Source organism: Rattus norvegicus, chromosome 8 (assembly GCF_021556685.1).
Source record: "Rattus norvegicus strain SHRSP/BbbUtx chromosome 8, alternate assembly SHRSP_T2T, whole genome shotgun sequence".
Taxonomy (NCBI): domain Eukaryota; kingdom Metazoa; phylum Chordata; class Mammalia; order Rodentia; family Muridae; genus Rattus; species Rattus norvegicus.
This window is the reverse complement of record NC_141541.1, coordinates 74,258,137-74,271,516: the sequence shown is the minus strand read 5'-3', so window position 1 is coordinate 74,271,516 and position 13,380 is coordinate 74,258,137. Positions and strand designations below refer to the sequence as shown.

The 13,380-nt window shown below is 40.7% G+C and overlaps 1 protein-coding gene and 1 long non-coding RNA gene across 13 annotated transcripts in view; one reads left to right on the top strand and one right to left on the bottom strand.

Moving 5' to 3' along the window:
• Positions 1 to 13,380, bottom strand: part of Csnk1g1 (casein kinase 1, gamma 1) — a 137,178-nt gene that overhangs the window by 18,839 nt on the left and 104,959 nt on the right. For 7 of the 12 annotated variants that reach the window (NM_001431619.1, NM_001431621.1, NM_001431618.1 and 4 more), the window contains 2 exon segments: positions 3,814 to 3,924; positions 10,901 to 11,008. In NM_001431619.1, the coding sequence (NP_001418548.1) occupies positions 3,814 to 3,924; positions 10,901 to 11,008 (219 nt within the window). 12 annotated transcript variants of the gene reach the window in all.
• Positions 1 to 13,380, top strand: part of LOC148004211 (uncharacterized) — a 37,708-nt gene that overhangs the window by 4,066 nt on the left and 20,262 nt on the right. The window lies entirely within an intron of this gene.

Here is a 13,380-nt window from a genome sequence, read left to right as displayed (position 1 = left end):
GTGCAATCATGCAGACGTATATCCAGACATCAGTAGTGCACCTCGGCAATCCCAGTGCTCAAGGCTGAGGTCAGATGGCTACAACCTGAAGGCTAGTGTGGGAGACACAGAGAGATCCTGCTTGGGGGTCGTGGGGGAGGAAAATCAAGGCAGGCATAGTGATGAATGTCTTTAATCCTAGCATTCGGGAGGCAGACATAGTGGGGAGTCAGGTGTCTATGAGTTCCAGGACAACCAGAGCTACATAGTGAGATCCTGTCTGCAAAACCAAAACCAAACCAAACAAATAAAACCCAACCTCCCCCTCCAAAACAAAACAAAAACAAAAACTAACCAACAAAGAAACAAAACACACAGACATCTGTTGTTCTAGAAAGCATAGTCTTGGCCATGTGTGGTAGCATATGTAATTGCATTGTTCAAGATGTGAAGGCAGGAAGATTAGGAGGTCAAAGGCAGTCTTGGCTACATAAAAAGTTCAAGGCCAGTCAGGACTAGATACATTTCTGTCTCAAAAATCCAAAAGTTTGTCTGGCCAGAGAGCGCAGCAGCTCAGAGCGCCTGCTCCTCTTAAGCATCTGCTTTCAGTCCCTCTGACCCACCCACACATCATCTATCTCACAGCTTCATTTGACTCTAGGTCCAGGGGATCACGTGCTCTTTTTTGTCCTCTTTGGGCACCTTAATATGTGGTATGTATACATACAGACACATAATTTCTAAAACACAATTTTAAACAAGTAAAAACAAAATAATTTTATATATTAACTTAATTTTTATATATCAGTGGCAGATTTTTTTTTTTTTTGGGTTCTTTTTTTCGGAGCTGGGGACCGAACCCATCAGTGGCAGATTATTAATTCTTATTTATTTATTTGCTCATTCATTCATTCATTCATTCATTATTTGTTGCAGTACTAGTGATTGAACCCAAAATTAGGTCGTGGTGGGCAGGTCATCCTGGGTGCATAAATAAGCAGACTGAACAAGTCAGACAGTACACAATGTTTCTTTAGGGTTTCTGCTTTAGTTCTGCATCCCTTAGAGAGTAAGATGAAAGCGAAATAAACCCTTTTCTCCCCTTCAAGTTCCAGGTCATGGTGTTTATCAAAAAAGAAAGCACACTAGGTCAATGGGTATGTGTATATGAGTGCAGGGTACCTAGGGAGACCAGAAGGTGTAAAATCCCCTGCAGTTTGAGTTAGCTGCCTGATGAACTAAGCAGGAAACTGAATGAATTTAGGTCCTCAGCAAGAGCACTATATGCTTTAACTGCTGATCCATCTCTCCAAGGCCCTAATAACAACGTGAAAATAAGAGGGTGCATATCAATTGACAGGTCTTGACAATCTGGGGTTATACTTCAGGATGACTTGGCTGCTACTGCATTGGGGAGAATAATGGTGTTAGTACCCTTTATTTTTGGATGGTTATATTTTCCAGAGAGAGAGAAAGAGAAAGAGAGAGAGAATGAACAAATATATACACATACATACATACATACATACATACATACATACATACATACATACAACAAAATTTACTTCTTGCCTGGAATGTTCAGACCTAGCTATTTGCTTTCTAAGCAATACATGGAAAAATAAGTCAGTCAGTCAGGATACCATTCACCCACTCTTCCTTGCCTCCAAGGGCACTTCATATCCATTAGTCTAGAGACCCACTTTAAAACAAAAATAATAAACATTTTTGTCCTTAATTTATTTTTATAGCAGAAATGCATTTCATTTTGAATATAATATGTAAAATATCCTGAACTTTTGGGAATGAAATCATGTGACTCCCGAAGGAATTTCTCCATGGCACTGACTGATACATAACCTGTTAACACAATATTCACAGAAGAGGGAGCTGTAGTTCTGACGAGGGAGTCTACTTTTCTACAACGAGAGAGCTTTGCACTTTTAGATAATTCATTTTATGTTCTGTTACTGTTTCACTGCTTTCTCTTTGATTTGATGTTATTTTGTCATGCTTTTCTATTAGCAAAATTACACTTTGTTCTTAAACAAAACTATCAATTTTTTTTCAAGTTTTATATGTATCAGAATTTTGCTTGCACGTTTGTCTGTTCTGTGCACCACATGTGTACCTAGTGCCTGTAGAAGCAGAAGAGGGTGTTAGATCCTAAAATTAGAGTTACAGATGGTTGTGAGGTGCCATGTGGGTGCAGGGAAACAAACTTGGGACCTTTGCAAAAGCAACGAGTGCTCCTAACTGCGGAGTCCTCTCTCCAGCTCTGTCACTGAGTTTTCCTTCAGTATTATCTACTCAGCACTTCTGTGAAGCATCACAGCTGAACGATATATCAACCACATGTTTGTCACAGAATGTCATGCTTTCATTTATCCAAGATTCTCTCAGGTCCTGGCTGGTGCTGCCCCTGAAACATGGTGAGGCTTGTTGGGGAGGGTAGGAGGTAGGTGTGAGGCAAATACAGAATCAGATGGGATGGACTGACCCCACTTCTCCTCTCCAAATAAAGGCGTGGTCTCTGGTGAAGAAACATGTAGGATCTCTGCCTTCTTAGACTTTCAACCAATCTTTTTTGTTGTTGTTTGCTTGAATTATTTATTTTTATTTTATGTACACTGGTGTTTACCCACACGTATGTCTGCATGAGGGCATCAGATCCTCTGGAACTGCAGTTCCCGACAGTTGTGACCTGCTTACCATGTAAGTGCTGGGAACTGAACCTGCGTCCTTTGGACCCAGCCAGCACTCTTAACTGCTGAGCCATCTCTCCAACCCCTCAACCAATCTTTTTTAGCTTTTCTGACTCAACTTAAAAGCTTGGTGAATAGACCAACATTCAATTTTTGGGACTCCTGCTATTTAATCTGCCTTTCAATTTCCACTATTTTGTTGCTCTTACTGTTTTCTCACCTTTCTATGGATTTATACCTGTCTGGCTTGGCACACAGTGCTCAGAGCAGGCCAGCCTCAAGCCTGCCTATGCTGTCATGCTCTGAGATAAGAGCAAATCTGTCAATTCAGCCTTTTATCTTCATGTTTCTATCAAGTACTTTATAGGGCTAAATGTGTTTTAATTTCTTATGAATAAAAAGACTTTCAGCGAATCATTTCTTATAAAAGCATATTCTAGAAGATCAGGCCTATATTTATTTACACGCAGGAAGTTCATTTCTATGCTTCAACCCACTGGTCATCAGTATGAGAAAAATATTCAGTTGATTTATTTTTTCTGGTTATGACTTTAAAAGTTATACACAAGAAAACTGAAGAGACAGAAGATGTTCCTGATACTATACAGAGAAGAAAAACTCAGGCTAGCTCAAATAAAAACAGAAATAATTTCCAAGACCAAATTTATTCCAGAGAGGAAAAAGAAGAAACAGTTCAACTTCTTAGATATTCATTCAGGAAATCCCTGTAATCAACACTCCCAGGCTATTAGGTGCTAAATAATTTATCATCATCAGATGAGCTACACACATATACTTCTAGTATCTAGAAGGCTCCAATTTTAAGTTTCAGGAATTTTCAATTCATATACTAACACACTTTTACCTTGATGGTATTTTACAGGTCATGAGTAGATCAAGATTGTAGGGCAGGTTAACTCAATACAGATATCACATAGATACTTTTAAGCCAATGACAAAAAAGCAGCAATTATCTAAAAAAATTACTTTTACCAAAGTCTACATAGAGAGAAACTCAGTTAAAAGGAACCAACTCACCCCTGCTGTAAGCGTCCATCTGAGAGGAACCCAAAATGCAAGAGCAAGCCAGCATTCTACTAGCAGGCTAAGGCCAGGGAAGGGTAGGTACCTGTACTGAACCCCCATGGCGGTCTGCGGCCAAGTGAGACGTCAGGTATGAGGTATTGGTCTGCCGGCTGGGCTGGATTTCCCACTCTCCTCGGCGCTCTGAAGATGTGGTCTGCTTAGGCATTAGGGAGCATGACAGCAGGGTATGGAAGGAAGGTAAAGCAACAGAAAGCAACAACAAAATCCAGTATGTTAGTGTTCCTGCAGGGTTTGTTTGAAACTCGACACTAACAACTGCTGCAAAACACCGAGACACAGTGCTACGACGGCATTCCTTTCCACTAACGAAGCAACCCGTCAACAGGAAGAAAACCTGTACTGACCAAGAGTAGAGGGAGCCAACCAAAGGCTGGGAACCACCTTCAGCTTCCACAGAGTGGGGTTTCAGCAGCCACTAAGCAGATCAAGTTCAGAAAGTTAAAAGATATTGAGCAAACAGTCATATTTATAATTTCATTGATTAAATAACTGAGCAGATAAACGTCTTCCCATGAGGAACCAAGACAATGTCATTTCCTTAAATAGGCAGGCAGCTTACTACTCTCAAGAATTAATGATCACAAGACTTATTTTTTCTTCTTTTGCTGTTCCTTCTCCTCCTCCATTTTTGAGACCAGGGTCTTACTCTGGTAACCCTGATTGGCATGAAATTCATAGCAATTCTTGTACTTCAGGCATACCAAATGCTGAGTATAGGCATAAAACACCATATCTGACCAACAAGATGAAGAGTGGTTGGAATGTGCTTTCATATCTAAATGAATGAGCAAAGTAGTTTTCTTTAGTTTTTAAAAAATATTTTACTTATTAAAATATTTGTAGATTTGTTTTATATGTATGAGTGTTTTGCCTACATGTATGTATGTATGTATGTATGTATGTATGTATGTATGTATGTATACCATGTGTCTATGAAGATCAGACATGCTGGAACTGGAGTTACAAATGGTTGTGAGTCACTATGTGGGTCCCGAAAACCGAATCTAGGTCTTCTGGAAGAGCAGCCAGTGATGTTCACCACTGAGCCATCTCTCCAGCCCCCTAATATCTTTTTAAATGAGACTTACATGCTAAGAACAAGCACAGAAAGACAAAAATAAAGTTTCTGATTTTTTGTGCCAATAGGATCTAATTTGGAATTAGAAACAGTTTACTAATTGACATGACTAATGTGAATCTTTTTTTTTTTTTTAAGATTTATTATATATGAGTACACTGTAGCTGTCTTCAGACACACACCAGAAGAGGGCATTGGATCTCATTATAGATGGTTGCTGGGATTTGAACTCAGGACCTCTGGAAGAGCAGTCAGTGCTCTCAACCACTGAGCCATCTCTCCAGCCCCGTGAATTTCTTTTAGAAAGAAAAAGGTAGATATTTATTAGCAAAAATAGGATCTCTCAAAAATTAAAACTCTTCAGACTGTTTCTATTTCTGCTGCCATTCAGGCTGTCCTCATGTCTTCTTTACCTGTTTGTTGTTTAATGTCTCACACTAGGGCTGGAGGGATGGCTCAGTGGTTAAGGGCACTGACTGCTCTTCCACAGGTCTTGAGTTCAAATCCCAGCAACCACAGGTCTTGAGTTCAAATCCCAGCAACCACATGGTGGCTCACAACCATTTGTAGTGGAATCTGATGCCCTCTTCTGGTGTGGCTGAAAGCAGCTACAGTGTACTCATACATATATAAAATGAATAAATAATTCTTTTTAAAAAAGATCTCATACTAATATTACTTATGTGTGACTTTTGTTCTGTGGAGACTGTATGCCCTGTGCCACATGACCAAGGAAGTTCTGCCATCATGCCCCATAGCCGTGGAACAGCCCTAAAGTTTAAACAAATGAGAAATGAGGAATTTGAGAAGTGATGAGGGATTAGTAATTCACATTTTAATTGCTGCTAATATCAGTAACAGCAGGTGTTAGAATAGAATATTGCTTCTGTATACGAACACTAGGTAAGGAATTTATAAATCTCAGAAGTACTGGTAACTATAAATGTGTATTTCATAGCTTAAGGCTCCATATTGACTATTTTCCTCTAAGGATTTCATTGATAAGAACTGCTTCAAGGTCACTAGTAAGTGACTGAACAGACATTTCCTATAAAGCTACACTTTACTCCTCATTATTAACAGATTATGAGACCACCTGGATAATAACAGTACTGTGAAAGATTCTGGTCAGATTTGCTGTCATTTCCGTTGGGAATAAGGATATTTAATCAGGAGGTAGCTGTATTAACTTGCTTACTGTGTAATTTCTACAAGTGGGGTTTGGGATATAAATATTCCTTCCCTGTGGGGTTATGTTACGTTGCTTAAGTTGATCTTGAACTGGCATACCATCATCCCACTAGTGACCTGTGAGGAGGGATTAGAGTATACTCCACTTTGATGGTTCCCTTCCAATTATTTCTAGTGATAGATATTTGGTGTTAAGTTTTCCAAAATAAGACTGTAGTATATAGCAAAATTATACCATGTTATAAAACCCAGTGACATTATCTGATACCTAGATAACTAAATACATGTTTTTATAACATTAGAAAATATACAACTAATTTAGTAAAGTTTAAATAGAGTATTCAAGTTTTTACACTATTATGTAGAATTAGGTTTCCTTATATAACTCCAGATTGGCATCAAGCTCATGATGCCCCTGCTTCAGGTGTGTGCCCAGCTTCCCAAGATTTAAATACTTAAAAATCTGAAGGGGATTGGAGAGATGGCTCAGCAGTTAAGAGTGCTTGCAGAGGACCTGAGATCAGTTCCTAATACCCAAATGGTAGCTTACACTTGTCTGTAACTCCAGTTCCAGGGAATCGAATGCCCTCTTTGACTTCTGTCAGCACTAGGCACATACAAAGCACAAAGACAAACATGCTGGGAGGAAAAAGCAAGAAGAGGAACCCACAAAGACCCACTGTATTTGAGGATCTTTAGGCAATTACTAGTTGCTGGGAGTGGAACACTTTTTTTCAGCCCTGTAGTCATTGGTAAATTGTCCATTCCTCAGTAAGCAACCCCAATTAAACTCAAGGGTCACCAAAGACAAAAGAAGATACGGCAGGTGGAGAAAAGGCTCAGCAGTAGAGAGCACTTGCTGCTCCTCCAGAGGTCCCAAGGGTTCAGTCCCTATAGCGCTCATATTGGAGAGCTCACAATTGCCTGTAACTCCAGTTCAAGGAGAATTAATGCCCTCTTCTGCATCTGCACATACATGGTGTGTGTGTGTGTGTGTGTGTGTGTGTGTATCATGTATATGTGTGCGCATATATTATTACATATTTTGTCAAGCACACATGCACATACATACACATAAAATAAATCTTTGAAGAAGCAGTATGAAAGTAGAAGAGGAACTAGTTGAGAAGAGGAAAGGGAGAGGGGGAGGGAGAGAGTGATGAATGATAAATATGAACAAAACACATTAACATGTGAAAATGTCACAAGGAAACCAATCATCATGTATAGCTAATATATGCCAAAAAAAACATTTAAAAATTCTGTTTACTGGACAGTTAGCATTCTTTAGGGTTTATGATATATACACAAAACAATTACTTCTTCTATAAACACTGATTTTGTTCTACTTGTTTTGGTGTGTGCATTTATGTGTAAGCATTTATGTATACATGCATGTGTGGCCAGAGGTCAACCTTGGTGTTGGGATTACAGCTCTGTGCCTGCCACCATGCCCAGCTTTCTGTTTTGTTTTTAAGGAACCTGACTTGGGTCCCCTGGAGGAACAGCAAGTGCTCCTAACTGCTGAGTCCCCTCTCCTCATTGCTAGTCTTCTCCTTTTCTTCACATAGGTACTTTATGTTTTCACTGCAGGGCAAACACTTCAGCAACTGAGCTATCACTCCACTCCAGAAAGTTGTTTTTGCATTTGTTTTAAGTCACATAAAAATGAAAAGGAAAAAAAAGGGGGGGGGGCTTGCACTAAGAATGTAGTTCACAGTTCATACTTGTCTAAGGTCCTCAGTTTTATCTCCAGAACAAAAAGTAAATAAAAAAAAAATTAAAACAGAAGAGAAGGGCTGGAGAGATGGCTCAGAGAGTAAGAGCACCGACTGCTCTTCCAGAGGTCCTGAGTTCAAATCCCAGCAACCACATGGTGGCTCACAACCATCTGTAATGAGATCAGATGCCCTCTTCTGGTGTGTCTGAAGACAGCTACAGTGTACTTATAATAAATAAATAAATCTTTAAAAAAAAAACAGAAGAGAAAATAAAGGGCAGAAATGGACATTTATTTACACTCATATGTATTCGATGATTGAACAAGATTGTGCACAGGCTGAACAAGTGCTTTACATCTGATCCAGATGTATAGATGAGTAAGACAACCTTTGAGGTCATGTCCTCAGGAGCCAGCTGTCTTGCTTTTTGAGACATGGCCTCTCACTGGGACCTGAAGCTTGATGACTTCCACCAGCTGACTGATCAGTTAGGACTAGGGATCCTCCTGTCTCTACCTGTCCTGCCTGAGATTATGAATGTGTGCTACTATAGCTCAGTATCAAAAAACATGTCCTCATATTTGTGCAGCAAATACTTTATTGTTTGAGCTATCTCTCCAGCTAGAATCTACTGCTTTCTCATTGATCTCAGTATTAGCTGCCAAGTTAAAAAAAGGTTTAAAGTGAGTTTCCTCTTTATCAGTCTTCTGCTTTCTAGCCCACATGCCTACTGAAGTTAATTCCAGCATTTTGGGAACTTCCATTTTTCTAGCCTCAATCCCTAGGGCTCCTTTATTAGATACATGGTTATTAGTACTGGTCATGTTCTCTCTGCTTAGACTGTCCTATTCACCTCTGTTTCCATAACACTTCAAATGCAGTTTCCCCCCTCTCCCTGTGAAATAATGTCATTCTCTAATCCCAGCACTCTTACTGATCTCTGTGTTTAAGTCCAGTCTTGTCTACAAAGACCTTGTCATTCACAAACAAACAAACAAACAAACAAGCCAATTTCAAGAGGTAATACTTTTTGTTGTTGTTCTTTTTTTTTTTTTTTCGGAGCTGGGGACCGAACCCAGGGCCTTGTGCTTCCTAGGCAAGCGCTCTACCACTGAGCTAAATCCCCAACCCCGAGGTAATACTTTTTAATGCTTCTCTATTCTGGCCTGTATTACAGTTACCCAGTTACATGGCTTACCTATTTGTCAGATCTTTGGAAATAAAAGCTCTCTACTTATCTCTGAGGCTATTAGGTTTGCTGGTCAATGGCTATCTCTGACCAGCCACAGGGTGGTCCCTTATATAACATGAAAGTGGGGACGAGTAATAAGTCTACTGAACAGAGAACAAGATAGGGCAATGGTAGCAGGAGACAAAATTGTTCTATTTTCTCTCACAAGGACAATCTAGGTTTAAAATGTATGTATCTGTGTGAAAACAGAAAGTGGACTACTGGAAGAGAAGAGGATCTGTGAGAGAGGATGAGAGGATGATGGGGGTAGCTGAACAAAGTACAACAAAACACATGTACAAAATTGTCTTGATGAAACTTATGTCATAGACTGATTAAAACCATTACTAAAACATGGGCAAGGCATAGTAACTATAGTTGTACTTTCACCTCTTTTCTCTTCCTATATGTTCTTATTTTTTCTCCCTTGGCTTTTCTTTTTTTTTGGTTCTTTTTTTCGGAGCTGGGGACCGATTGGCTTTTCAAGACATGGTTTCTCTGTGTAGCCCTGGCTGTCATGGAACTTATTCTGTAGACCAGGCTGGCCTTGGATGCTGAGGTCTGTCTTTCTCTGCCTCCAAAGCACTACAACTGAACTCATGCAGCCACTACCCCCTATCCCTACACATTCTATTTATTATAAACTGAAACTTCTTTATAATGTTTTATAAAAATGTCACTCAGAATTCTATTCCCAGCATTACTTCTGTTACTATTTTTTAGTACAACTTCTCATTGGTTTTGTTCACTTTCCCTTCCCCTGATAGAAAATTGTGAAGACTTATTTACTTACTTATTTTGGCTTTCTGAGACAAGACTATTGCTATGTAGTCTACACTGGCCTCTACTTGTAGCAATCTTACTGTTTCCAATTTAAAAGAACTCTAATTAAAAACATGCCCCATTATATTGGGCTCTAAGCATAGATGACTCTTCTTTCTTCTTTTTTTTTTTTTAAATTTATTAGTACATTGTTGCTCTCTTCAGACACACCAGAAGGCATCAGATCTCATTACAGATGGTTGTGAGCCACCATGTGGTTGCTGGGAATTGAACTCAGGACCTCTGGAAGAGCAGTCAGTGCTCTTAACCGCTGAGCGTCTCTTCAGCCCTCTTTCTTTCTCTTTTGGTGGCTGTTCCAGATCCTGAATTCATGGCCTTGTACATGCCCAGAAAACACTCTGCCCCTGAACTACATCTTTAAGGCATCTTATACAATTTCCAAATCAACCTGAGTATTTGTGCACAGCCTGCATTTTTATACCAGCTGAAAAGACAAGCCCATCCTTATTATCAGTAAACTAAGAGTAAGCTAGCACAAGCCCCAGATTCATCTGCAGGTCTATCTGCATGCCCAGCGGTCCTTCAGACCTTAGATCCTAATGCACAGTTAGTGATCAGGTCTCCTGAAAACCAGAGTACTCCCAGAGGCTTGGAGTCTGTTCTTGTCTTTGTTTCTTCTTTTGGGGGTAGGTAGGAGATCGGTCTGCTTCTACCTAATGCTGAGATTAAAAGCCAATGACTCATTCCTGCAGGGTCAGGTATACTTATTTTTTTATTTTTTATTTTTTCCTTTTTCAGGACAGAGGACAGGGTTTCTCTGTGTAGCCCTAGCTGTCCTAGAACTCATTCTGTAGACCAGACTGATCTTGAACTCACAGAGATCTGCCTGCCTCTGCCTCCTGAGTGCTGGGACCAAAGGCCTGCAGCACCATCCAGCTCAGGCCCAGACTCTTAGCTTATGTGCCTCATCTCAGTGCATTACTCCTGCTCTGACAGTCGTTCCAATGCCATACTAAACCAGCTATTTTTTCTGAACTCCATATCTGGGTTTTAGCAGTAGCTATAAAGAAGGGGAATGATTAAAACAACTAAAACTAACACATACCTGATTTCTAAGAGGCTGTTGTTGTGATGGTCGATCCCTGTGTGTGTGGCTTTCTCGAGTTATTGCAGATGCACCAGAATCTACATGAACTGATCCTACTGGAGTAGGCTAGAAAAATGAAAGTACAGGTCAAACGGGTAGAGTGGTGTGGTGTGGCATATACCATTAAACCTGGCACTTGGAGGCAGAGGATGGCCTGTGAGTTTGAGGTCAGCCTGATCTACAGAGTGAGTTCTAGGACACCCAAAACTACAGATTAAGACCCTATCTTAAAAAATGTTCCCAAAGACAATAAATGGGGGAAGTAAGTTTAATGAAACAGCTCTGCAAAGGGCAGCAGCGTAACAATTCTTTTTTTTTTTCCTTTTCTTTTTTTCGGAGCTGGGGACCGAACCCAGGGCCTTGTGCTTGCTAGGACTGAGCTAAATCCCCAACCCCGCGTAACAATTCTTATAGACTAGTAATCAGTGGGGGGTTGAGGGGTATAGAGGGAAGGATGTGGGTGGGAGAGGGAGAGAGAGTGGGAGAGGGGGAGAGGGTGGGGGAGGGGGAAGGGGGGCAAGATTAGGTACTGGAGATGGGGGACAGGAGTGAAGCCCTGAGGGTCATCAGAATAAATGGAATTATGAACCCTTGGGAGATGGGGGTACCCCCTAGAATGTACCAAAGACCTGGGAGGAGAGAGACTCTCAGAACTCAAAGGGAGGGACCTTAGATGAAATGTCCAACAGCAGGGAGAGGGAACTTGTAGAGTCCACCTTCAGCAGAAAGATAGGGCATCAAGTGAGGGATGGGGTTGCTATTCCAGTCCAAAGCTCTGACTCAGAATTGTTCCTGTCTAAAGATCTGCAGGGACAGGCTGAAGAGATGGCTCAGAGGTTAAGAGCACTGATTGCTCTTCCTGAGGTCCTGAGTTCAATTCCCAGCAACCACATGGTGGCTCACAACCATCTGTAATGGGATCCAATGCCCTCTTCTGGTGTGTCTGAAGACAGTGACAGTGTTCTCATATGAATAAAACTTAAAAAAAAAAAAAAACAAAACAACCCTGTAGGGACAAAAATGGAAAAGAAACTGAAGGAAAGGCGATCCAGTGACAGGCCCAAGTTGGAATCCATCTCAAGGTGAGGCTCCAAGGCTTGTCACTATTACTGATGTTATGGTGTGCTTACAGACAGTCCAACAAGCAGCTGACTGAGACGGATGCAGATACTTACACCCAATCAACAGATTGAAGTCGGGGACCCCGTGGTTGAATTAGGGGAAGGATGGAGGAAGCTGAGGAGGAGGTGACCCCACAGGAAGACCAGCAGTCTCAGCACACCCAGATCCTGAGGTCTCTCAGACACTGAGCTACTAATCAGGCAGCAACACCAGCTGGTCCAAGGCTTCTGACACATACATATGCAGCAGAGACTGCTTGGTCTGGCCTCAGAGAGAAAATGTACCTAACCCTCGAGAGAATTGGGACCCCAGGGAGTGGGGAGTCCTGGCAGGGTGGGTTGGGTCGTGTGAAGTGGGGACATCCTCTTGGAGTCAAGGGGGAGGAGGAATGGGATGAGGAACCGTCAGAGTTTGGACTGGAAGGGAGATAACGACTAGATTGTAAAAAAAAAAAGACTTAAAGATTAATAATAATAATAATAATAATAATAATAATAATAATAATAATAAAAGAGATACCCCCAATTTTTAAAAAGAATTATTTATTTTATGTATAAGAGTATACTGTGACGGTCCTCAGACACACCAGAAGAGGGCATCAGATCTCATTACAGATGGCTGTGAGCTATCATGTAGTTGCTGGGAATTGAACTCAGGACCGCTGGAAGAACAGTTAGTGCTCTTAAATCACTGTACCATTTCTCCAGGTCCCCATACCCCAAATTTTTTTAAAATTTATTTTTATGTGTATGGGTGTCTGACTTGCATATATGTCTGTACACTACATGCTTGCAATGCCTGAGGAGGTCAGAAGAGAGTGTTGGATTCTTTAGAACTGGAGTTTACAGTGAGCTGCAAGGTGGCTGCTGTGAACTGAACCTAGGTCATCTGAAAGAGCAATCAGTGCTCTTAAGTGCTAAGCCATCTTTCCAGCCTGCACTGTTTTCCTTTCATGTCATCTTGTTTTCCCATGTTTGGTTATCTGCAGAAGAGAAGGTAGTCTGGGCCTCAATAATCCATTGAGAATAGGCTACCTTAGGAAGAAAAAAACCACCCCCTCCCTGCAAAAAACAACCCAGTTCTATAGCATTATCTGTTAGCACAGGCACTGATGCTGTGGACTCCTGGCCAGAACAGTAAATCAAAGTTTTCTACGGTGCCAGAAGATTCTATTCCTTCAGAAGTCAAGTTCTTCTATAGCACTTAGTGCTAAGTTGTAAATCATTAAAAAAAAAATGTATAAAAGACAGGTTTAAGTTCTAGTATCCTAGGATACATATTATACTCTTTGAAGATTCATTTCCATTTTATGTGTA